This window comes from Cygnus atratus, chromosome 7 (assembly GCF_013377495.2).
Source record: "Cygnus atratus isolate AKBS03 ecotype Queensland, Australia chromosome 7, CAtr_DNAZoo_HiC_assembly, whole genome shotgun sequence".
In the NCBI taxonomy this organism is placed as follows: domain Eukaryota; kingdom Metazoa; phylum Chordata; class Aves; order Anseriformes; family Anatidae; genus Cygnus; species Cygnus atratus.
Window position 1 is genome coordinate 26,089,828 of NC_066368.1, and position 24,650 is coordinate 26,114,477.

Below are 24,650 nucleotides of genomic sequence, written 5' to 3' on the forward strand. Positions count from 1 at the left end.
AAACGATTTCCTTTGCTGGTGCCTGGGTGAACCAGTCTGGCTCCCTCCACTGCCATCAAGAGGTTAGGGTATATGGAGATGCTTCAGAGCAGGAGAGCAAGCCATCTTTCTTTCCTTTGGGCTTTACCTTTAATGGCAGGGGCTGCCATGCTTCAGAAAGTTTCAGCATTGGAGAAACTTTCTTGGAGAGTGTACAAGTCAAATTTGTTATGTTATAAGTACTGAGAAGTTATTAACTCACTCCCAACTCCCCTGCTTCCACAAAAGCAGATGAAAATAGTGGACTGCATGTTTCCTTTGGTCTAGGTTTGTCAGTAGACAAGTAGTGATTAAACTATGGTCCCATCCCATTTTGGCTCTGATTCCAAAAGTTGCATGCGAGATTATTGCTTCCATGATCAGTGTTTTATTTAACATCTTTCACTTAGGAAACAAATAAGTGGTACAAATAAGGTTACTTTGTTGCTTTTATGGATGCAGAAATAGCTGCACAAATAGTTTTTTTTTTTTTTCTTGAAAACATTTAAGCTCTTTTCCTCCTGTTTATGCTTCAGCCCCTTTCCAGATTGTTATGTGTATCCTGATAGGTGAAAATTGGTTTGAGGAAAAAACAGGAACTTAAAAATACATAGTTACTGCTTTAACTTAATCTAAGATTGCATCTGCTGGATGCACATGAGCACCTGACATAAACATATAAACCATTTTAATGATACATCCTGTCACTTGCTGAAACAAATAGACAACAGAAAATTGCAATAGCAGTAGCACTGGGCTGCCTTTTTTTTTTTTTTTTTTCCTCTGTGATGCTCTGCTGTGATACGAAATTCCCAAAATTCAACACAGTTGCTGTGAAGAGAAACAGAAACTCACAACTACCTTTTCCTTCTGGACACCGTCTGTGGAAATTTGAGGACTGTAGTTCATGTAATCAGTTTCTGGTATGAAGCAGAACAGGAGCCTAGAACTTTCAGCCCCAGAAGGGCTTACAAGGGTTACTTAAGATTTAGTGTCCTCTATTATATATATATTGATTGGGAGCAAGTGTGAGGCTGAAGTACTGAGAGTACGTAAATAATAAGAGTGCTTTTAAATGATACTGAGGACTTCAGGGCAATGGAGTACTAGTGGAGGTAGAACATTAGAAACCTACACTGCTCCTTCCTGCACGTTGGGAAATAACGAGCTTCCATTTGAACTAGAGTAATGCAGAAAGAACCTGCACTGTCTGATGTCAGTATTAAAATGCTTCCTTGGGAAATACTCAGATTCTAAAGTCTGATTTTTCTCTAGTCTTGCTGGAGAATATCCCAGATGTCTCAAAGCAATTGTTGTATATTTTAGGAAAGATAGGAGAACTAGACCTGTAACAAAAAGACCTTCTTTCCCTAAATCATAGATAATATATAAGAGATTGCTAAAAATAATCAATAACAAAATTGGAAGGTGACTTAATTTCCATTTTTAAAAGTTTAAGCTTTTATCTTAAAATGTTTTAACAGAACACTTTCTCTACTTCGACAACTTCCTAAGTTGGGCAGTATATGAAAATGAGATATTAAATCTAAATTGGAAAAATAATTAAAATTCTCTGGGTTAAAAGTAGTTCAATACATATTGGATAATCACAGATAACTTCTGATTTACCTGACCTAAATTCCACTTGAGGGCATACGGTATAGTTTTCTTGTTTAATATTTTTTTCTGGAAGCTTAGAATCGCATATGGATATATCAGGTAAGGGGACTTACATGGAATATGGGCTTTGGTGATCTGGAGAGTAATGCTATTCTTTCAAACGTTCAGTTTGATTAAAAATGAATAGTTTGTATTTCTTTAAACGTTGAAGCTCAAATACAATTGCTTTTGCACTGTATGAAAATATCACCTCTCCTTTTCTTTTTGCTATGCTTGCCACAAAAGCATAACTAGTTTTATCATGCCAAAATACTTTGCTGCTTTTGTTTATTCCAGCTGGTGAAAAGCAAGAGGACACTTCTATCTGTGTCCTTTGAAAACACAGTTGTTGAACAAAAGCTGCTATTTTGTGCTTTGCTGGTGTTCAGCCTGTTAAATGTAGCAGCAGTGAATTTCTGCCACAGTGTTTAACTGTATTAGAATAAAAACTGTCAGAATCCAACTGGTCATGTAACATCTCTCAGCTGTAAGCTGGTAAAGTTGTTTTTATGCTAAATCTAGATGTCCTCCTGATTTCTCAAAATGCAAATGTTGGAGGTGTCAACCCTCCCTGTAGACTTTCAAACAAAGCTGGGGCCTCAATTCTGAGATACTTTGATAAGATACATAGTATTAATGAGTAGTGAATGTCACATATATTGTGTGACAGTTGTACACAGACATTATAAGCATGGTATAAGATGTATTTCTTTTTAAAAAAAATTCAAGGTAAATTCATGACAGGCCCACTATATGGGAGAACAAGGAAGTCAGATGACCCTCAAGAAGTGTAGACAGACACAGGAAACAGTTTGAAGAAATACTTTTTGGCAACATCAGTGGTAGAACGTGAAGAGGAGAAACAGTGCTGGATGAGAACTTAGGAAAATGGTGTATGGTTGCTTGTATTAGGACATATCTTCTGTACAGCTCTGAGGCTGGCTGGCCTTCAGTTCCTTGCCTGTAAAATGGGGCTGATAGCTTTTCATTTTAGAGTGGGGTATTGTGAAGATCTATAAACCAAGTAGTCAGATACTGCAGTGATAAAAATACACGCATATTTATAAAGGTAAACAAATGGTGTTTCTGTTTCCAGGAGTGACGTGCCTTGTAGAAGAAGTGAGAGATGCAGATGTAGGCAAGACTGAAGCAGTCTTCAGTCTCATGTAATAGAAGCAGGAAACAGAGACGACTCAGAGATAAGGTAGTTGTGGTCAGAAGATGTCAGTGTGGCCTGGGAACTTGTTCTACTGTTCTGTGTTTCACTTAGGTGTGAAACAGCTCTGCCTGGAAAGCTCTGATGCCGGCTGAGGACTGAATACAGGCCAGTAAGGTTTGATAACACAGACGTGAGATCTGGGTGGCAGAGAGAACTGGGCTTTGTCCGCAAATGACCTGTACATGTAGCCATGGTAGGGAAAATGGAGTCTTCCATGGTAAAAAGTATTTTGGATACATCAAGGGTAAAGGGCTATTTGGAAGTCTAGGAAGCAAAATGTCACTGCAGTTCATGCAAGTGAAAAATAAAGCAGCAACTTTATTAGTCTGACTTTTCTTACCAGTACTCCTAATGTTTTTCAGAATTTAATTATCCAGGATCCTCTTGTAGTGAGTGAAGAGGAAATACGGCCATCACTAGAGAAACGTTTGGAAGCTATTATCAGTGGAGCAGCTTTGCTAGCTGATTCTTCCTGCACGCGTGATTTCCATCGAGAACGCATCATTGCTGAGTGCAATGCTATCCGTCAAGCTCTCCAAGACCTGCTCTCTGAATACATAAACAATGTAGGTACCAGGCTTTTTCCCTCTTTTAAAAATGTAGATAATATATGGAATATATTATTTTCCTTTCTAATGTAAATATATATGAATATATATATGAATAATATATGCAATAGAAGTAACTTGGCCATGATTGTCTCTTGTGATTGCTCATAGTTTAATCTGTATTTCTTAACATGATCTTTACAAGATCAAAAGGAAATTTGTCTACATAAATCTAAGCAAAAGCTAAATATGGACCTCCAGAATGAGAAAAAATTTGTGTCATACATTGTATAGAAAATGCTGTATTACAGGTATGACTTACACATATTTATATTACTTGATGCTTATTGTAAACCGTCACTGGGACAGAACAGCCATGATCCTTTGTATGCTAGCAAGAGTTTCTTTGTAATTTCACTTTCCAGTTGAGTCTTAAAATCTGAGGACCAGAGATTAATCTCTGTTCCTGTAGAATGCAACAACTTAGATGATAATTTGCTAATACATGAGTAGTGGCAGTATCATTTTAGGGTGTTCGTGCCACTACATTTGATTTTTGTAAAGGCACTGAGTTACAAGTGTAGAAATGACTTAATTCCTACTTCAGAAAGCTAGGACTGTTCAGTAAACCCAGAAATGTGGTTTGTCTGGCATGCTTGTAGGCCAATTCATCTGTGAATTTATGAAAATGAATATAGTTTGATTGTGCTTTAAAAACATAATTATTTGATTTAAAGAACGGATTTGGTTCTTACATCTGGCAGTTACATGATAGAACAGTGGAGACTCAGATACTATTAATGTGGGTACAGTGTTAATACCATGCCTTTCCTCAGGAAACATTTTCTATAGGCATACTGTTCTTATCTAAAGAATGCTTCAAGATGATTCATCCACAACACTGAGAAGATAATTGTATGATACAGCTATTTGTTTCTTTTTTTTGAAGCCAAAACTCCTTTCTCTTCTGTAAGTTATACTAGTTAACCCAGTCCAAAGCTGTTCTATTGAGACTGTTTTCTTTGTCTTATCCTATTGTCATTAGGATAATGAAGTGTAGGGACTAAGATAATTTATGCATATCAGATATTTTTTTCATTTTTCAGATGTTGTGATATTGTACTTGTTGATCTTCTTTTGGATTTGTACTACCGGGTTGGGGAGTGGGTGGAGAATTCCATTTATTTAATTATCTGTGTATTCCAGTTCCTCTTTCAGTCCCTACACCAGATAAAAATGCTTGTATTAATTTTTATTTAGAATTTACCTGCAGCTTCTGTTGAATACAATGTAATTCCTGAACCTCTCTGGTAGTTTTTTGCACTTGGGCTACTTATGTGAAATTTCTTTAGCTTTGGTTAGCTCTGTATGTTGGTCTCTGATACCTTCTTGCAGCAGATGTCTGTTGTGGTATCTGTTCTAAAATGAATTAAGTTTACTGATAAATGGCTGAAAGTTTAATAAGAGAAGACATTGACCTGAAGTAGCTAGGAAGAGTGGGAGGATGCAAATATAGTGTATACCAACCCATATCAGTCCAAAGGATCGCCATGGGTTTCTGGCAAGAACTCTTTAGTAGAATTCTGCATTTTGCAGGAGTCAAACTACATGAGTATAAGTCACGTGGTCACATGTAAGTCTTAAATTCTTCACTCTTGGAAGAAAATTGTGATTAGCTTTCATATTTCAGAAATAATCACATTTCTAGGGTTACCTAAGGTAAGTGAAGAATACATTGCTCAATTCAAAATGTAAACTTGAGAAAGGCAGCAGCTGTTTAAATATGGCAAAAAGGGAAAGTATAATATAATTTGCTGCAAAACACTGCATAGGCTTGCAAGGACAAGGAGGGAAGTGAAAAGGAAGAAATACAGAAGATTTATATGTGTGAGGTGTTAAACTAGGGTTAAATGGCAGAAGTGAATTTAGAGTTTTCAGTTTCTTTTAGTGCTCTTGATCTGCTTATACATTTAATATTTATCTTAGTGGAAAAAACTATCACCAACATTAGTTTATAGCTATTACTGAGACTGTATTGACTAAGTTTTTCATTGAGGAGATTATCAGGTGTCAATTTCACAACTCTAACTCACAGAAGAACAGAGAACAGATCCAGGAGAAGGTGCTGATGTAGCACTGCTTCCTGGGCTCTTCTATTAATAATTTCAGTAAGCTAGAACTGTGAATTGAATGAGCTGTAACAGTTATGCAAGCCGTTTGTTAACACAGTATAATTTAAGGACTAGGTTGTGACCCGTTTCTTTCCCTGTCCCTGGGAATACTGCCATGCCCCGCAAGCAATCCCACTGTTTACATAATACTTAGTGTGAGTCCATGCATGTTGTCTCTTGGTGTATTTGTGCCCTATACCCTGAGTGAGGCACTGAGAGATCTGCAGTACATCTTGAAGGTGAGTGTGAAGTTTTCCTTGATGAGTATCCACAGAGGATATACTGTTGCTCCTGTCTTTGTCCTGATGGGTATATAGTTCACAAAATAGAGTCTACCCTCTGTCATTTCAGTTTTTGTCAATCACTCTCATGAGTTGTATATAGCTGCTTCAGAGGGTTTTTTTCTGGATAAGTATCTGTTGTTTCTTGCTAGTATATTAGTTTGATTACTTCTGCCAAGGCTTCTTTCTATCTTGGTGTTGCTAATGAGAGCTGCATTGTTTCAGAGACCCCCCCCCCCACAGGAAGTGCCACCCTTGCAAACTCTTGTCTAGCACCTGGTTTGCCAGGAAGCTGTAAGAGATGCATTGGCACTGGTAATATGCAGTGCATTTCTAAGCCCCCTGGGTCTTGTTCTGGTGGTGAATGTGTCCTGGCTGGTATTTGCTTAGCTTTAACAGGATCATTTCCAAGGGCTTCAGTGCCTAAATTCTGTGTAAGCTGTGCATCCAAGTCTACTTTTTGAAACTAGCCCTCAGTGCCTAAACAAGTGTAAAGGAACTTAGGATATACTCCTAACTATTTGAAACACAAGAGGGAATATAGCTTTTTTTATTCCTAAGTTTGTTTTATTTCTCAATTATCTAAGTTTCTAATAAGCCTTAAGGACATCAAGTGAAATCAAGGGCCTCTTGGTGTCAGTGATAAAATGTAGAGGCTTTTAGTGCAAGCTGGGAGAAACATCTTTTCAGCAGATGCTGCCTTTTACATAAATGGCTACTTTTTGCAGAGGCTGCATCACAGTGAGGTGATGTGACAGACATTAAAGCAAAATGTTCTTTATGCTAATAAAGACCCAGTCTGTCTTCAAGAAGCTTAAGCTTTTCTACTGACAAAATAATTCAGTTATATAGTAAATTGCAATTATATTTATAATTATTCTAAAAGGCAGCAAACTTTTTGGGGGTATTTCTGAATTATTTATGTACCTTTGTTATTCTCTCTGAATTCTACTCAGAGACAGGTATGTATTTGTATTTCAGGACATCAAATAGCAGAAATTACTACTGTGAATTTGGATAGCTTATCAATGTTAGAATGATACTGCGGTATATGGATAATAATGCATTCATAGGAGCAATCATTTTATTCTAGTAATAAGCACTTGCATTCTCCTAATGACAGGCTATTGTCATATCTCTGTTCATCCTTCAAAATGGAAAGTTGTGGAATATATTCGAGTTCAACAATACTAACTTCATATTTCTTGAGTTCTGTCTGCTTTCAGTCCCAGTCACAATAGGGGTATGCACTCATTTGGGTGATCAGAAGGGATAAGAGTTGTGATTGAGTGTGGGTTAAAGTGGGCTGTAGTGAGCAGCAATTAGGATGACAAGCACAGCTTTTTCTGCCTTCATTAGTAGGGATACTATGTCTGAATAATTGTTCTGCACCATAACCTGTGGGTTTGAATAAAGATCGCTGGTTAGGTTATTCAGACAAGGCTGAAAAATGCTTGGTGAAGACAGGTTGGGTATACTGATGGTGTGATAGCTGTGTTCTTGACTTAGTTTCCTCTTTTGGAATGTTTTATGAAATTGGAGCTTTATTAGTTTCTCAGTGTTGTTTTCAGGGTGTTGGTTGGGTGCATAGCTGTATTTTCTTATTCAAACTTGGCTAGTATGCTGTATGCCTTTCCTTGTAGGTTGTGATTTCTTTCATATTTGTTGTGTGTTTCAAAGTCATCTGTTTCTTAGCTAGGTTTTTATGCTGAAATTACCTAGGGCACATGATGTCAGTAAAATTGTTTGCATTGTTGTTGCCATTTTAAAACTTTTTGTGAGTTTTCAAGGTTTGTATCTTAAAAAGATTTTCAAGTGGGAATCTGAAAGATTTATATCAAAATATTTCTGAAAACGATATTCTCCTTCTTTTTCTTTTTTAAAATAAACATACTAACTTGATCCAGGCTTGAAAAATGTGTCAGTACCACAAAATAATTGATTTTGTTAAAAATATTTCACAGAGTGTTTCACACAAAACTCACAGGAACATGTGATTGTGCAAACCAGCAGCAACTCAGTAATTTAGTCTGTAGTTTTGGAGGTCCCTGTGCTTCTTGTGCCACAAGCAGGGGCTGCTGCTCGCTGTCCCACTGTTGCACCATACATGCTGAGTGTGGCATAGAGTAGAGCGCCATGTCATCCCTGCTCACCCCAGGGGTGGTTTCAGCCTCCTGTTGAGACATTTAAGAAAATAGGAGAAACTTACTGATGCATTTTCCTTGGAAATGCAGCTGTGGAGCTTTATTTCTGGGGATTCCCTGAAAGTTGTCTGAAGCCTTATGCTTCACCACAGGTTTGTGTCCAGAACTTCTCGATATGAGAGACAGTTGGATTTGAGCCATGCTTGGATCTGAGCGTATGAACTGCAACATTGTGAGGATGGGACCAGACAACCTGGGAACCCTGATAGTACAGGGATGCCTGAGACGACAGGGAGTGAGCTGGAGCATGCTGAGCTTTCCAAAAAAAAAAAATGCAGCACAGAGCTGTGTATAGCCATGGGGAAGGTCTAGCTGTGGGAAGGGTGAAAGCTGACACACTGGGTAGTTGTTGGAAGTTGTGCAGTCAAATTGTAATTGCTGTCTTTTTCCTGAAACCTGAACACTGGAAACTTAGAAACAGAAAATGTATGGAAAAACAGGTGTGTACTGATGGCTTGGTTCTGGGCCTTACTGTTTATCTTGACTCGTGAATTTGAGTTCTGTGGAGTACAAAGGCCTTGCTTTACTCTTGTTTTGAGTGCTCGTCACCGGCAGCTTAAGGTCTGACCCACTGTCTTTGTGGAGACTGCCAGTGATTGAGAATATTTTGTTTAGTATTTCATGGTCATGCTTACTCTTTTGGAGTGGAAGATTTATAGATACCTCAAAACTTCATGTTACTTGTGCTTTATGCTTTGCTAAAGATTTTTACCACTTTTCCTGGCTAGAGAGAAGACAAGACATTTCGGTTTGTAGTCACAGTGGTGCAGTGTGTCTTGCATTTAAGCTAATTACTCTTGTCCTGAGCAGTGGATTTTTCATTTCAGTGCTCATAGGGAACATTTTTGGTAGTTCTGGAAATTGCAAAAAGTCCCCTAAAAGAGTTATTTCAAGCTGAAGAAAATATTTTGTTCAGTTTAAAAAGGAAATGTTTCATGTTTTTTATTTAGAGTATTGCCCCCTGGTCTTTGTTAGATCATTACATCTGTTGGGAATATTTCCCCTTATTTAACTGTATCTAATAGCTGCAGAAAAATGGATTAGAGATAGTAATATGCATGTGAAAAGATTGGTGCTCCACAAATACTAAATTAGGACACAAAATGATATCTCTCATGGCAGAAAATTCACACACATGCATCAGATAAGCAAACTCATGAAAAAGCTCCAGACGCGTTTGAATCTGATACAGCTCTTTCTAGTAAAGCTTGCATTCTCCATTCACATATGGGTTCACCTAACCTCTTTCTGTCAGATGGGTTTATAGCCTTAATCTAGATCACTTCGCTTGACAGAGCCATTACTATTGAAAAAATAAATAATGTGAAAAAACAGATGATTTGCATTTATGTTTTGGAGTAGGGGTGTAGTGAGCACTCTAATATGAATATTTTGATGGTATGCTGAAAATGCACTTGGAATGTAGTATTTACTTCATGAATACATTTTTCATGACTTATTACACTGAAATCTCATGTCAGAACTTGCCAAATTCTGTTTGCTCTTCTATAGAGAACTGCTATGGTGATGTGTATTAAAATTTTGTTGCAAGGAGTTCTTGTCAGGTATCAAAAGTATTGCAACCAGTCCACAGATTATATACTGGTAAGTCTCAATATTTTACTGTTTTCACACCGTTTGTCCCTTTTTTCTTGTTGTTTTTTTGCTGTTGGTGAAACTCCTGGAAGGACATGATGAGTTAAGCTAAGTCACGTACGTCATTATATAGAGCTCCGACGTCTTCCTGAAATCCTTTTTTCCTCTATTTCTATGCTGGCACACGTCCAAACAGAACTTTGTTCACGTCTTTCTGTAAAAAGAATGGATTCAAATGTTCTTACTTTTCTGTTCATATTCAAACTTTTTCAAAAACTGTTATTCTAGAGAAGTTTGGAAGTCACGTATAGCAAAATGTAAACTACATAAATTTCAAATTTATATACACAGTGTGATGTGTGGGTGGAAAGTGTCACTCAGATTATTCAGGGTTTTTTAATAACTTTATTGAATATGATGTCTTCAGGAAAAAAAAGCTTAATTCCAGCAAAATTGATATGCCCATATGGCATATTATGCTGGCATTTACAGAGGAAAACATGCAGTTTTCATAATTCTTTTGCTGACATTGGTTGAGTACTTAATTAAGTTGACTTTCAATACTCCTGTGGTGGGTTTCCATACATATTATATGGGTAATTGAAAATTTTTTTTTAATGTTACTTTGTCAATCGGTTAGTTTTAAAGGAAAATTAGATATGAAATATTCAGGAAAAAGATTTTAGTGTGCTTAAAAAACAAAAGTAATCTAGTGAATTTCCTAAATAGATTTACAGTTAAAAAATAGGCTGCAGTTAAATTTATCTGTTTATATGTGGTCTTACAGAATTTGCAGTAAACTGGGATCTATAGACATGAGCTAGAGAAAGATAATGAAAGATTTTCTGTTCTTAAGCCCTGTTTTTCATTTAACGGTTCTGAGCCAAGCTATTTCTAGGATTAATCGGATCTTAACTTAAGGCTTGCATTGAAGTAATGTAGGGAGATGAGCGAGTCATGGCTCTGTAGAAGATGATTCAGTACAATAGTAATTTGAATGCGGTATACCTGAGAGCACTGGAAATATATTAGGTTGCTGAAGACGAAATTTTTTTTTTCAGGGAACCTTGAGTACTTCAGCGTACCATTTTCTCTATTCCCCAGCTGAAATAATTTCTTTATTATGATAATCAATAATTCATAATCAATAATCTTGATTATGATAATAAATAATAAAAAAGCATTGCAAATGAATATTACAAATGTTCGTTGTCTGAACATCCACCTAGCTGTTTAACTTACAAGATTTTTTTTTTTTACAGTTTATGCTAGATTGCTGGCAGTACATGAGGTTTTTCTCGACCAATTTCTCATTTTCTTGATGATGTTATACTGATCATTTTTCTAAATGTTATTAGTATGCTGCTTCTAGGAACACTGCTGGAGTCTGCTGTTTCAGAATGCATTTCTATTGGGTTTTCTCTCTGTGTAGGATGGCTGGTTTTTGTTGTCCAGATATACTTCTACATTGTATTTGGTTTCAGATTAGGAAGCATTTAGTTCTTGTTTATGTAACTTTATTAACTTTAATTCTTATTAAAAAGATCAAAAAAGATTAAAAAAATTCTTATTAAAAAGATCAGTCATTGATAGTTTAGAGGACTCCTATTAGAATATTCATATTATGAATTAATATCAAATCAATTTTTTTAACAAACAAGAATTTTCTTTGAAGAAAATCTGAAATACTTCCCTTAAATTTTCAAATGTGATTATCTTACATAATCTCCTTAAATTATTGTCATAAATTCTTTTCTTAAAAAAGGTTTAATAGCTAAATAAGTAACCTGTCCCATCATAAATATATTTGTGCAATATTCAAATGCGTGTTCAGTGCGACAGTATTCTGGATGTTGTTTAAGTTGACATTTGTCAGGCTTCTGACACTGTCTCCATTAGAAAAAAAAGATGAAGCATGGACTAGACAAGTGGACAGCAAGGTGGACTGAAAGCTGGCTGACATGCTGTGCTCAGAGGGTTGTGATCAGCCTGAAGTCCAGCTGAGGGCCAGGCACCCCCAGAGGTTATGGAGTTCCCATCCAATATCTGACTGGGCATGGCCCCGAATAACCCCCTTGAGCTGACTGTGCTTTGAGCAGGGTTGGACTGGATGATCTCCAGATGCCTGTGTTGACTTACATATGTGAAGTCTGTCCTGAACTAAATTCCAAAGTCTGTGCAACTTCCTACGTGTCCCTGCTGGCTTTGATTAATACAAAGTTTAACACATTTTTTTTCTAACAGAAGATTGAAAGATCTTCTGGTAATGAGGGCAGGGCAAGAAATTAGACGGATTTGAAGTAGTAAGAATATCTCTTGTATTATTGTAATGGTGACCAATAAGAATGATCAGAAGGCTGAAAAAGTAAACAGACAAGCAAAGTCTCATCATCATATTATTACATATATATATATAAATCATTTCAAGATCAGCTTTACTCAAAAAGTGCCTCTTGTGGTTATTTTCTAAGCTTATGGTACCAGTTGGCACATTTTCCTTCTGTTTGAGTATGTGAAGCAAATAAATGTCTCAAATCAGACAGCTGCAAAGCTTAGTAGAATACATTAAATAAAGTAAATCATTCTAATTGCTCTATAGATTGGAAAATCCTTGCTATCTTAGGTTATTCTAAATTTTATTGATTGTTTCATTACCAGAAGCAAAAATCAAAGCAAACTTATACAAAGATGAAACAGAAGGATAGGCCAGCTACCTAACTAGAGGCTGTAGTCAGCAATAATCTAGGATTATCTTTTCTATTTGATAGCAATGTTTCTAATTTTTTTCAAAACCTTAATATTGTATGGGAAGAATTATCTGTCTGTAAAAGGACTGTAAAAAAAAAACTGTTGAAGGAATTCCTCCTGCTCCTTCCTTACAGAATATATTTAGCTCTTTCCTGGGGAAGCATAGACTAGTAATGAGTTTGAATGCAATGTAATAGAAGAAAATAAGAACTTTAAATAAGCAACCACTTACTTAAGCAACCGCTCTTTAAATAATAACTGCTTTGCTGAGCAGTACATTGTCACACAGCAGCAAAAACTTCTTGGCAAAGAAGTCTCATCTCTGTCACCTCGCAGGACCTGAGACTGTCCCTTTCATGATGGAGGGCAGCTCTGCATGAGTCTGTGTGTTGCATGTGACACAGAAATGCCAGGCAGGGCTCATGAAAGAACTGGAAAGTGTTTTTCATAGCATTAACTTCTGTGCTTCTCCTCCAGCTTGTCCATTCCTCCCATAGTGGGCCAGCAACCATCTTCTGGTGACATTAGCAGTTAACTTAGCTTTTTGTATGAGGGAGGCTGTAGGGTCCCTATGGAAGCATTTGAAGACATCTGCCCTGGGACACAGCTTGAATGTCACGAGCATGGCATGACTGATTCTGGTAAGGCGTCTCTGTGGTCACGGGGGGGTGAGACACACCAGATGATGAAGGAAAGGATGAGGTTAGAAGGTGGCAGATGACATTCCCTTGAGCATGATTTTGCCAGTTCAATTTCATTCAGGATCTGGGGAAGGGTTGGAATACAAAAGAACCTACTAGTAGTATTTGTATATATACTAAGAGTTTGTTTCCTTGTGAGCTCTTGGCATGCAAGTAGTACATTTAACAGCGATTCAGCTGATCATAGTAGCAGGAAATTTTTACCTTATCAAATTTATAACTACATTAGAAAGATTTATCTAAATTTAGTATTTCAGAATCCACTTAACAATTTTATATCCTATGATCTGTTCATGAGCTGGAACTTAAATACAAGAAAGAAAAGACTGGAGTTTTGCTGTACAAGATTAAAATGAAATATTACATTCGCGTAATAACTGAGCTATTCTTTCATATTATCTCTTTTCTGAAGAAAGCTGCTATGCACTGTAAAAAACAACTCAGTGATATATTGCTTGTATTTGGTTCTATGGCAGAAATTCACAATAATTTACCAGTGTTATTGTAAAATGCAATAAATAGTAGTATTTAATATTTAACATTGCTGTTAGTACTTAATGTTATGTTTAATATTTATATATTTTAAGAAATGTCAGAATCCCTGTTCTTACTGTTTTTATGCAAGAGGTAATAATACTGCTTTGCTTTCTTTCGGCTCAGGGAGGACTGATTTACCTAATGTTTTGCCAGGCAGGTGAAACTTTGCTAACAGCTTTGGCAGAGAAGCAGCCAGCTTGACAGACCTCATGTGGTGGGTGGGCGTGCTGTTAAATGTTTATGCTCTCAGTGTATTCTGTATGCACTTGGTATTATGCTATTTTAAAAAATGGGGTAACAAGGCAGTTATGGACCTGCCTATTCTGGGTTTCACATGAAAGGTACCTGTATAGTTAATGGTTGATGTATGACAGACTGGAATGTAAGACAACACAGACTTTGTATTTGCTTCTTTTTGGGCAGAAATCATGTAATTATAAGACATAAGGGAGCTTTGCAATTCTTTCAGAATTTTTTACTGGAGCTTTAGGCACAAACTGATGGATTTATTCTGGAATAGACTGTAGTTCATTCATCTGCTCAACTTGAAGAAGCTTTTTTTTTTTAATTTCACATGAGCTTGGTTGGCTATAAAGGAAGAATAGCTTCATTATGTATTGAAATGGCTTTTTCCCAATTGGTCTGAGAATCTGAAAATATACGATCAAATGTCACTGTTTTATGTGATATATTTCACAGTTTAAAGCACAAGTTTTTTTCCAGGGTTGAAATTAAAATTGCCGACAGTAAGGAAATAAAATGATTGATGGACTGTTTACAGTTGACCAGCTGCTAATGAATTCTCATTCAATATCTTGTTGGCTTGTGCTGAAGTAATACATAAAGCAACAGTGAAAATAGCCTCAAGTTCCTAAAGAACAAAAAAGAAAAAAATAACTTATTCTGACACTTTTGATCTATGGACTATTATATAAGCTGTGACTCCTGTTGTTCTGGGATGATGTGATTGATTGTATCATTTTTGCTGTTTGATTGTTTACTATTTACTGACTGTTACTGTATGTTATATTTTGGCTCAAGGCAGGGAGAAAGTTTGCTTAGTTTCCTTCTTTGGCCTCTGTAACCTCTTGTTCAGGTGAAGCTTTCCTGAAGGAAGGAAGAATACACTTCCTTTAAGCATGGCTGAGCATGCTCAGCTGAGTTAAAGTTTAGGAGTTTCCTGAGCTGGGAACTGAAGATCTCTTGGAGGAGACTTCAGAGAAAGAAGATACTGTTTTCTCAGGATCCGGTGGGGTTTATGTACAATTTTTGCATCTCCAAAAAAAAAAGAAAAATAAAAATCGATGAGAATACTTAGCTTGATTACCAGCTTAAAGGAAAGGGTACATGATGAGCAGGGGAGGGGATTGGCTAACTGACACTTCGACTTTTAGTATCTTTTATCCAGCAGGACAGAGTTTTCACTCTTTTGGAATTGTGTTGTGACAAAGCATAGCTTTAGTGAGTCAAAGCCATTTTGTTTCTCATAAGGAGCAGGTGGAGAAGGCTCCATTTCAGTTCTGGCCAAGAGGGGACCAGTCTCCTGCGGCTCCTAAGAGCATCTTCTCAGTGACTCATTACTTAAAAGTTTTTAAATCTCTGTCTTGATGAGTTGGTTCTTTCAGTATGAAAAGGAATGAGTTGCCCTCTCATCAAATATGCTTTCAAAGTATAGGAAAAATCTCAGGTGTTTGCAGACAAGTACCTCATTGTGTGCTTGGCTCGTGTGAGACAGGCCATTGCCTATCTCAAACTGTGCTACATAAAACACTCATTCTTATCTCTGCTGCTGAATCTCAACCGTATAAAGGCCAAAATCCCATTACTTTTAAAGGTCCAATCTGCTGAAGCCGATGGTGGAACTTTGACTAACATTAGTGGAGACAGTCATCTTGTTTCAAGTAGTTAGGCTCAGCTCTGTGTAATTTTCTTTAAGGAGTCTTTTCTGCTTTTTAAAGAGTGTGGTTTGTGCTGAAAGTCATGCTTTTTATTGTTGCCTACATTGAAAGACACCCATGTTTATTGCAATGTCTTTGAAAAATATAATTCCTATTTTTTTTAAAGTCTTGTTACTGTCCCTTGTTTATATGAATAGTGTTCTCTTTGATGTTTTCACATTTCCTCTATGCCATTTTTCTATTTTTTTTTTCTACTGATATTCATGCTGCAAGACAGAAGAATTCCTGCTGAAGCTGAAGGAATTTCATTACTTCTGCACAGTATAGAAGAAATTTAGGCTTGACCTAGTGTTTAAGCTAAGCAAACTAGTAAAAGAGAAAAGTTGCATAAAATGTTATGAATTCATCCTGTTTTTCTCACTCATTTTTTATCAATGTTTTGTTGCTGATTAAATTTCTGACCATAACCAGACTCTGTATGTCTCTTTTGGCCTCAAACTGTGTGTAACCACTCAGAGTCTATGCTGTTTGTCCTTGTAGGAAGCCTTATTACTCACAGGCAAATGTAACCTATCATCTTTTCCTTGAACAGTTCCCCTTTTCCCTCAACCCCAAAAGAAATCAGGAAAGATTTATAAGGTTCTGCAACCCACGAAGTCTGCTTCATCATCCCTAAATAAAGTATATCTGACTGCAAAGCTATTATTTTTATATGAATTTTGGGAGCAGAGTATTTTACCTTTTCCTGTGTGCTTTTACTAAAGGTAAAAGATGCATTTTTTGAGTTACTGCTCCAAAATAAAAGCCTTTTTTTTTTTTTTTTTTTTTTGTCAGAAGAAAACGAACGTATCTACTTTGAGGTGTCCAAACAGAATGAAGTATTCAAGCTGAAATGATACCATCAGTTCCCATAGTAGTGTCTTCAAGGTGCTACTATCCTATCCTTCTGATGCAACATAGCATCTTACTTGTCTACCTCATCTGCAATGGCAGTAAAAATGTGTTGAATCTAGATGTCACTGTGTTCACTACTCTTCCCCCACAGGATTGCATCTGATCAATGTAAATGAGCAGTTTAATCTGCGCCTTCCCATTGTCATTATTTCTGCTTATTTGTTCATATTAATCTGTTACCATACTGGCCAGATAATGTAGTTTTGTCAAGTTCTTTGTAGTTATTCATGGTTGGATCTTTTTGTTTAACTTTTTTGTATGCTTCTCTTACTGTTTTCTCTCCTATCTTTCCTCATTTTCAGATATTATTCCACCCCTTCTCTTTAGATAGAATGATTTTTTTTTACCTAGTTGGATATATTTCCTAAAGTTCTTGGCATAGACAGATATGTTTTTCGGTGAAATGCTGATTCATTTTTGTACAGCTTTAAAGGAGATTATTGCTTTTCTGCCTAAGTAATAGCTGCATGGATCTCAAGAGTTGTTATTGGTAGTTAGCGCTGTTCATTCTCATTCTTAATTGCTGGTTTCCGTATTTATCTCTTCAGTTCTGTCTGTCAGATGTTACACTTAGGAAAGGAACAACTTACAGGATTTCAGCTTAGTTGTCTAGTTGATGCTGCAAGTCAAAGATTTACCTTTTATAATGTTTGCTTATTTTTAAAATTATTTTCCAAGGTTGCCTTTATCATTTAGTCTTGAAAACTGTGTGGATAATGGGAAAATATGCTGCTAAAGCGTAGCAGACCTCTGACTGCTTTTGATAGGCAGCATTATATATGCTCATTGTCCCTTGTATTTGGATTAATTTTCATATGAGCAATACTTTAGTGTCCTTACATTTTCAAAACCTTTTTTTAGTAATTCTGTCTTCCATTTATTTTCCATTTCTCTGTTTCCCTAAACTCTTAGATGAAACAGGTCAATAGCAATAACAATTGATTTTTAACAAAGAAGCTTTGATATGTTTATTTGCCTTCCGAATCAGTTAGAAAATTGAGATGTAAATGTTTGTGTATGATGGCAATGTCTGCTTTTTCCCTGTGCTCAGTTACTCCTTCCAGTTCACGTCTATAAGGCCAGCTTTATCACTCTTAATGATTTACATTTGGGTGCTGTCCTTCTGATTACTCAGATACACAAAAGATATTTAATACTACAAAAACTGGAAATAAAATGTTTTTCATTTGCAAGGAAGGCAGAAGTCTGTTTCTTGATCAGGTTGATTGCTTCTGTGTCTTCAGTCTAGACTTAAATTTAATCCTTCCCGTTTCTTTCTTATGTAGCACTTTATCAGCCTGTGCCTCCTTTTAAAACCCACCCTTAAATATCTTCTGTGTTAGCTCCGTATCGTTTTTTTAGAACATGTATTTTGTTCCTGCAACGTAATTTAGTTGCATCCAAAATGCTTATATCCACTTTCTTTACATCTCTTCTCAGAAGTGACATGCAATTATTTCTGCATTTAAATCTGCATTTCAAGTTTTAGCTATCAATATGAGTGTCTTATTCCAGTAACTGTTGTATTTTTGTGGTATGAGGATTGTCTCTTCACAACTGCCCCACCTGGAATTTTGTAAAAGAAAATCTATAACACAAAATCTTTCAATAGGCCATTAATGCTTACTTCTGAAAGCAGAAATTAATTTGTTCTTTCTGTAAAAATAATTTGATTTTTAATAAGATTTTTGCATATTACATGAAGCAATCTTAGAATGTAATTTAGCATAAATCATCTGAAATAAGTTTATAATCTAGTGTTTCTTTTGCTAAAGAAGAGGTGGAAGTTCAAAAATCCTGAGCCAAAATGCACACAGGTAGAGAATAAAAGAAAGAACAAGTGCCGAGGAGTCAGGCAGCAATTTACATTACACTTGTCACTTGAAATTCAAATGATGAAATTGATCCTGCAGTGCAGAACAGAGGCAGATCTTACCCTTATTTGGGACCAGTTATCTTCAGCACAATTCCTTGTAGGTTCAAGGGGTCTTCTACAGAAATATAGCAGAAAGCTTCAGGGAAAGAGTAGCTTAGAAATTGCAGCATTTAAGCTAGAGAGTGGATAAGACTCTTCCATAATTCTTAGGAATTATAACCTCTCAAAAATGGAAATAGAAATTAAATCAACAATGCTTAGTCAGCTTCACTAATTCCATGCCTATTTATGATTAAAAAAAAAAGTTCTAAAAATTGTGTTGGTCATTTCACATGCACTGTATCTGTCTTTATGAAAGCTTGAAATTTTGGAAAGTATTCTGCTTTCTTTTGTTAGATCATCATGAGACTTTCAGTCAGTAGTATAACCTGTACAGCCTTTATCAAGGTAGCTGGGACGTCTGGGTGTAAACCTACTAAGTGTACAAGTAGCAATTACAGTCATTTGGAAAAGGAATTAAGGGAAAAGAGTAAGCCAATACTGAAAAGCTGCTTGTGAAGAGAAAAGGATTAATTTGTTTTCTGTTGTCAGTGTGGATGTAAGAACCAATAAAGGGCTTACATTGTAGCTAGGGATATTTAGGTTAGGCATAAGGAAAAATATCCTGATAGGAAGAACAATTAAATGTGGACATAGATGGATGGAGATTCCATGTTCCAACCTCAAGATAATGGAGATTTCGGAAGAAATTACAGAAGCATCTATCACAGTAAAGTTGATTTTACTTTCAGATAGGGGGGACATCATCTTCACCCCTTTCAGTTCCTTTTAAAACATTCTTTTTGTAAACACTTGATGAAAGTGGAGTTAGAACAATTTCTGCTGAGATCTGTTATTCATATGTATTTAAGGCTTTAGTGTGTAAAGAGATACAAAAAACCCTCCCGACTTGTGTTGTGGTAGAAAGAAAAACGTGATTTTTATTTACATGTGACAACATTAGCGTATTTGTGAGTTTGTATTTGCAGGATCTAGTAGTGAAGTAAAAGGCACTTGAGTCAGACAAGCTGTAGTGTGTGCTCAGTAGGCAGCAAACCTCTTCAGTTCTGGAAATTGATACCTGAAAGGTATTTAACACTTTGTTTTAACTCCAGTGCCTCAGCCCAAATAGTTTTTTATTTATTGCATTCTCAATTGTGACAGTCAGAACTTGGAGAAAGAGGCAAAATGCAGAAGAGTAAGGAAAAAAAAAAGTGTGTAAATAATGCTTCAGCATTAGACAAGAAAAAAAAATCCTCTTCCTGAATCTTACTTATGTGTGTAATTATACCATAGATAACTGTATTTTTTCGCTTCCTGAAAATGAAAATAATGCCTTTTCATATTAAAGTCTAGACTAATCATGTGAGTTATAGGTTCTTTACATGTAAAGATAAAGTTACCAACAGCAAAAGGTAGAAGTCAGGTGCATCCTCGTTACTAGAAAAATAAATGTTTCAATATTTCATTTGAATGAACAAATGAAAACAAAATGTGTCCAATACGAATGGTTCAGTTAGTGTCTTTTCCTGCCTCATTTATAACACACTTTTTATAAAACTACTGAAATTATTAAAGTACATAGTGCTGGAGGGACACATCATTTGTTATTTATGAATGTTCTCATCCCTAGCTGATGAGTTTCTGTTCTCTAAGAAGCACAGAATTAGTATATAGAAAGCCTAAATTATTTGACTCTGAAATATATTTCATTGGTGCAATTACTTTGGGATTAGATTGTAGATAGAGCTATTGCTGAATTGCATCCACCGTAAAGTCTGTTTCTTGAAAAACACAAAGTGAAAAGTACCCTCTGAAAGCTGGAAAATCTGTGTTCTTATGTAACTGAACATTTTCAATTCCTTCAGTGTTCATTACAATAACATTCATTCTATTTAGGTCATTTAATATTAATAAGGCTGTGATGTTGATCCCAAGAAATTCTATATTAATGAAACATTAATTAACACTCACTTGTAAATTACCACCATTACATGCATCGTGGCTGTAGGTGGGGTGATACTCTGAAGTGTCCACGATTATGAGTGTATTAGGTCTTTAATGGAACAGGACTGGGTATAATGAATTCCATGTTGCAGAGCCATTTCCTGTTACACAGAAGGTGCTCTGTTGTAGCTATCCATCTAAAGAGACAGTTCTAAGAATGATTTATTTACATACAAAATTGATGTTGATAAAGTAGACTCAAAGCTCTGTGCCATGTGGGATTTTCACAGTTGTACACGTTGCACTTCAGCTCCACATAAAAATTCTTAGCAAGGTTCTAGTGGCAAAATGTTAATTCCTTAGGTGTTCATTAAAATAACATTAATCATGAACTCTGATGATGTTCAAGTTGATTTATTCTGAAACTTTATAATTAAAATTAATCAGGTTCTATAATTAGAGCAGGAGAATGGAATTTGGCCTTGTTATGTTAGGATAGCACTATTAATTCACTTAAATGTTAGAGATAAGATTAGGCATTTAGTGAGCATCTGCTTTAAGTACGGATCATACAGTCAAACCCATATAAAATAAGAGGTTCATGTATGTATTTCTGTGTTGGAAATTGTTCTGCAGTACTTTGTGAGAAAGATGTTAGTTTGTTCGTTTACCATTTTGATGGACTTGGGAAAGCTGAAAAATTATTCTGCTTTCTGGTGAGCTGAATCTCGGTTTTAACTAACTCCCAGCAGGAAATCTGTAATTAAGTCTATAGGGTATCAGATAACATCTATGCTTTAGGTGGCCAGATGGATGTTATTCAAACTACCTGGAAGTCATCAGTTTGTCATTACTAATTACATGACAATCATATTTCTTGGTCAGAAATGGAAGTAAAAAATATTTTTATTACGCTACTCTATCATTGATTGCTAGAACAAAGAGAAGAGGTGACTTTTCTTGTCAAAGGAAATTTACTTACTGTAGGACTTGAGTGTTAAAAAATCCACGAGGCTTCAAGGGAACTCAAAAGACTCACTGAAGGACTTACTAACATGCTACCTTTGGCTCTATGCGACCCTGGCCTACAAATTGTTGGTGTCTGAGGAGGGCGTTCTGGGGAAACACTGTAGTGTGCTTGCACCATTCTTTAGTTCGTCCTCGGGCTTCATCTTTTAGCTGCTGTTCAAGACAGCTTACCAGGCCTTGAGGTACCTTTGATGTGACTCTGTAGAACCATTATTATGTTCTTTTACAGATATTTATGCTTTGTTCCTGAAAATATGGAGAGATGTTCTGGATTTTTTTTCGTTATGTTTAAAGATCAGACTAAAATTTTTCATTAGGTGCTGTGTTACAAAGAGAAAAATTCAGTCTTCCAAGAAGTTACAATGATACATTGAAAATAACCTCTTAAATCATGTTACTGGTTTCAATTTATATTCAGCTGATAACCAGTAAACTATTGCGCGGTTGCTAGCCATTTGAAGAGAACCAAGTTGATTCGTATCTCAGCAGTTGTCAAGGACGTTTAACTTATTAAAACTTCTGGAAACCGGGGCTACTCTTCAATATTTTAGTTTACCTTTTCAGTAAAGGTATTTCTGCTAGACCAGTTGGGAACTAAGTAGAGCAGTTTGTATTTGACACTATACGTGATTGTGTCATTTGTTTACATTAACCATATCTGAGTAGCTACATTACTAATAAAGCAAATTCCTTTGGTACTGGAATCCTGGCTTTATTTTTCTTGTCCATGGTGGTGCACTTGCAGACTTCTTTTTCCATTCATGTTTCAGTTTTTGCAGAATTTCTGTTCTCTTGTCCAGTCTGAGGATTGAAAATAACAGTAATAGATAAAGAGTAAAGAGATTGTTGTGGTTTGTTGTATGCTGTCAAATATATACATATATGTATATATATGTACATACACTATATATATATGTATACTTGTGTCAGTATAAACTGCATATATATATTATTATTACTATTATTTGTTTATGGTAGCCCCCTGGTCCCTTGCAAATAGTGTGTACAAAAACTTATACTGCACATTTTGATCACTTTTTAATTGAAATGGCCATTTGCTTTTCTTGTGTTGATGTTACTTTGGTTTGTAATTTTTTAATATACTCACATGTATTTAGGTGATAATTTGTCAGATTAATCATAAATCTTCATCTATACCTTATTAGATATAGAATAGATAGAACCAAATTTCAGATACTTGTGCTCAACTTCCTAGTAGGTGTTTCAGCCCAGTAAACTTCTTTACAACCACAGTCCACTGATGGATGGTGTAAGTTGTTGCTTGTTGATTTATGTTTTATGTTGCTTGTTGATTTATGTTGAAAATTAGCTGTTTTTTTTTACTATTATTATTTATTTATTGATAGAGGTTACACTATTCATCAGATTGTATTTTTCAAGCATAATAAGTTTGCCTAGTTCTCTTGATAAAATGCTTTACCAAGGTCTGCTGGTATCACTTGACTGAGATTGATACTGTTAGCTACCTCTATTTCTGTTTTATGCATCTTATTTCAAATGGAAATGCTATGTGAAAGTGACCTTCTGTAAATAAATATATGACCCTACACCTACAGGTTCAGCCTGCTTTCTTCTTGCAAATTTATAGCTTATAACACTGTTCTTTTTTCTACATATGATAGGTCTTTGTTTAGACCGCATAACTGAAGCATTTAGTATTTCTGTGTGCTTTGAGTCAGTATATAGCTAGCAATAATCTCTTGGAAAGCCAATGTGCATACACCTAAAGTAGGACCTAAAGAGTAAGTCCTTGTCTGGGTTAGCTTTATGTAGATTATTTTTCGTTAATATAATTTAGGGAAGGTACCTACCTGTCATCTAATGTCCTTGTAGACATACATCTTGCTGAGAATAGCAAGTTTCAAATTGATGCTGTCCATGAAAAAAACAGTATCCAGTGGTGCTTACAGAAATGCATGTTTTAACTCTCCACATTGGGGTGGATATTCTGCTTCTTTCACTTAGTTCGTTCAGCTTTGAGAAGAGGAGATGAGGGGAGGCCTCATGGCGGCCTGAAGCTCCCTCACGAGGGGAGCGGAGGGGCAGACGCTGAGCTCTGCTCTCTGGGGATGGTGACAGGACCCGAGGGGATGGCATGGAGCTGGGACAGGGGAGGGTCAGGCTGGGTGTTAGGGAAAGGTTCTGCACCCAGAGGTGGTCAGGCACTGGGACAGGCTCCCCAGGGCAGTCGTCACGGCACCGAGCCTGTCCAAGTTCAAGAAGTGTTTGGACAATGCTCTGAGACACATGGTCTGAGTTTTAAGTGGTCCTGTGCAGAGCCAGGAGTTGGACTCAGTGATCCTTGTGGGTCCCTTCCGACTCAGGATATTCTGTGATTTAAGCCCAAGGATGCTGTGTCTGTCTGTCAGAGCACTGGAAAGAAATAGTTGAGGTCAAAGAGTGGCCCAGCTGGGTTAGAGAGCCTGAAATTGATGGAGATAATACAGCAGAGCTGTGGGGTGCAAAATTGCTCCTACTTCTGTCACCCTGTTTTCTACGAGTCTCTTATTGATATATTGGTCTAAAACAACAAATGTTTCAGGAGAAGTCCAAGACAAACCACAGTCATTAACGAAAGCTTCATTGTTGAGGGAAAGTAACAAAAGGAGAAACATTTGTGTTACGTGAATGTGTGTGTATACCCAGTTGTGCTTCTTTACTCAGTTTTATCAAAAAGATTTTGTCTTGGTGTAAGACAATATTTTTCATGCTTTTATCGAGAAAATTGATGGCTCTAAGTTCATTAGAGTGTCTAACACGGAAAATATTCCTATCATATAGTTCTCCATAAACTGGAAGTACTTGGAACCTTTGAGCACCAGTGCATTTTGAGTAATTGCATCAATGCCAGAACCCCATTCACACACCGTAAATATTAGAGGGCAGTTGGTCAAAGTAAAAATAAGGAAGGGCAGAGTAAGAGTAACTGAAATAATCTCTTGGAAGGATGGCATTTGAGTCTAAGAACTCCAGCCTTCTATCATGACTAGAATGGCTAAACATTAAACCTTAAAATAGCTTTGAAAGAAAGCAGTTAACTTCTTCCTGCAGTACAAATGTCACTCGACTCCAGAATGATGGCTGCATTTTTGCTTTCATTTTATAGTTAGCAAAATGTATTTTCAAACTGTGCATAGTAAAATTCCAGAGCTGTAGAAGATGACCAGAAATTCAAGGACCCACATAGTAAAGATATAAGAAACT

The 24,650-nt window shown here is 36.3% G+C and overlaps 1 protein-coding gene across 1 annotated transcript in view; it reads left to right on the top strand.

The window, feature by feature from the left end:
• Positions 1-24,650, top strand: part of CTNNA3 (catenin alpha 3) — a 467,780-nt gene that overhangs the window by 108,242 nt on the left and 334,888 nt on the right. The window contains exon 7 of the mRNA XM_035543318.2: positions 3,259-3,462. Coding sequence (XP_035399211.1) covers positions 3,259-3,462 — 204 coding nt within the window. The remainder of the gene's footprint in view (positions 1-3,258; positions 3,463-24,650) is intronic.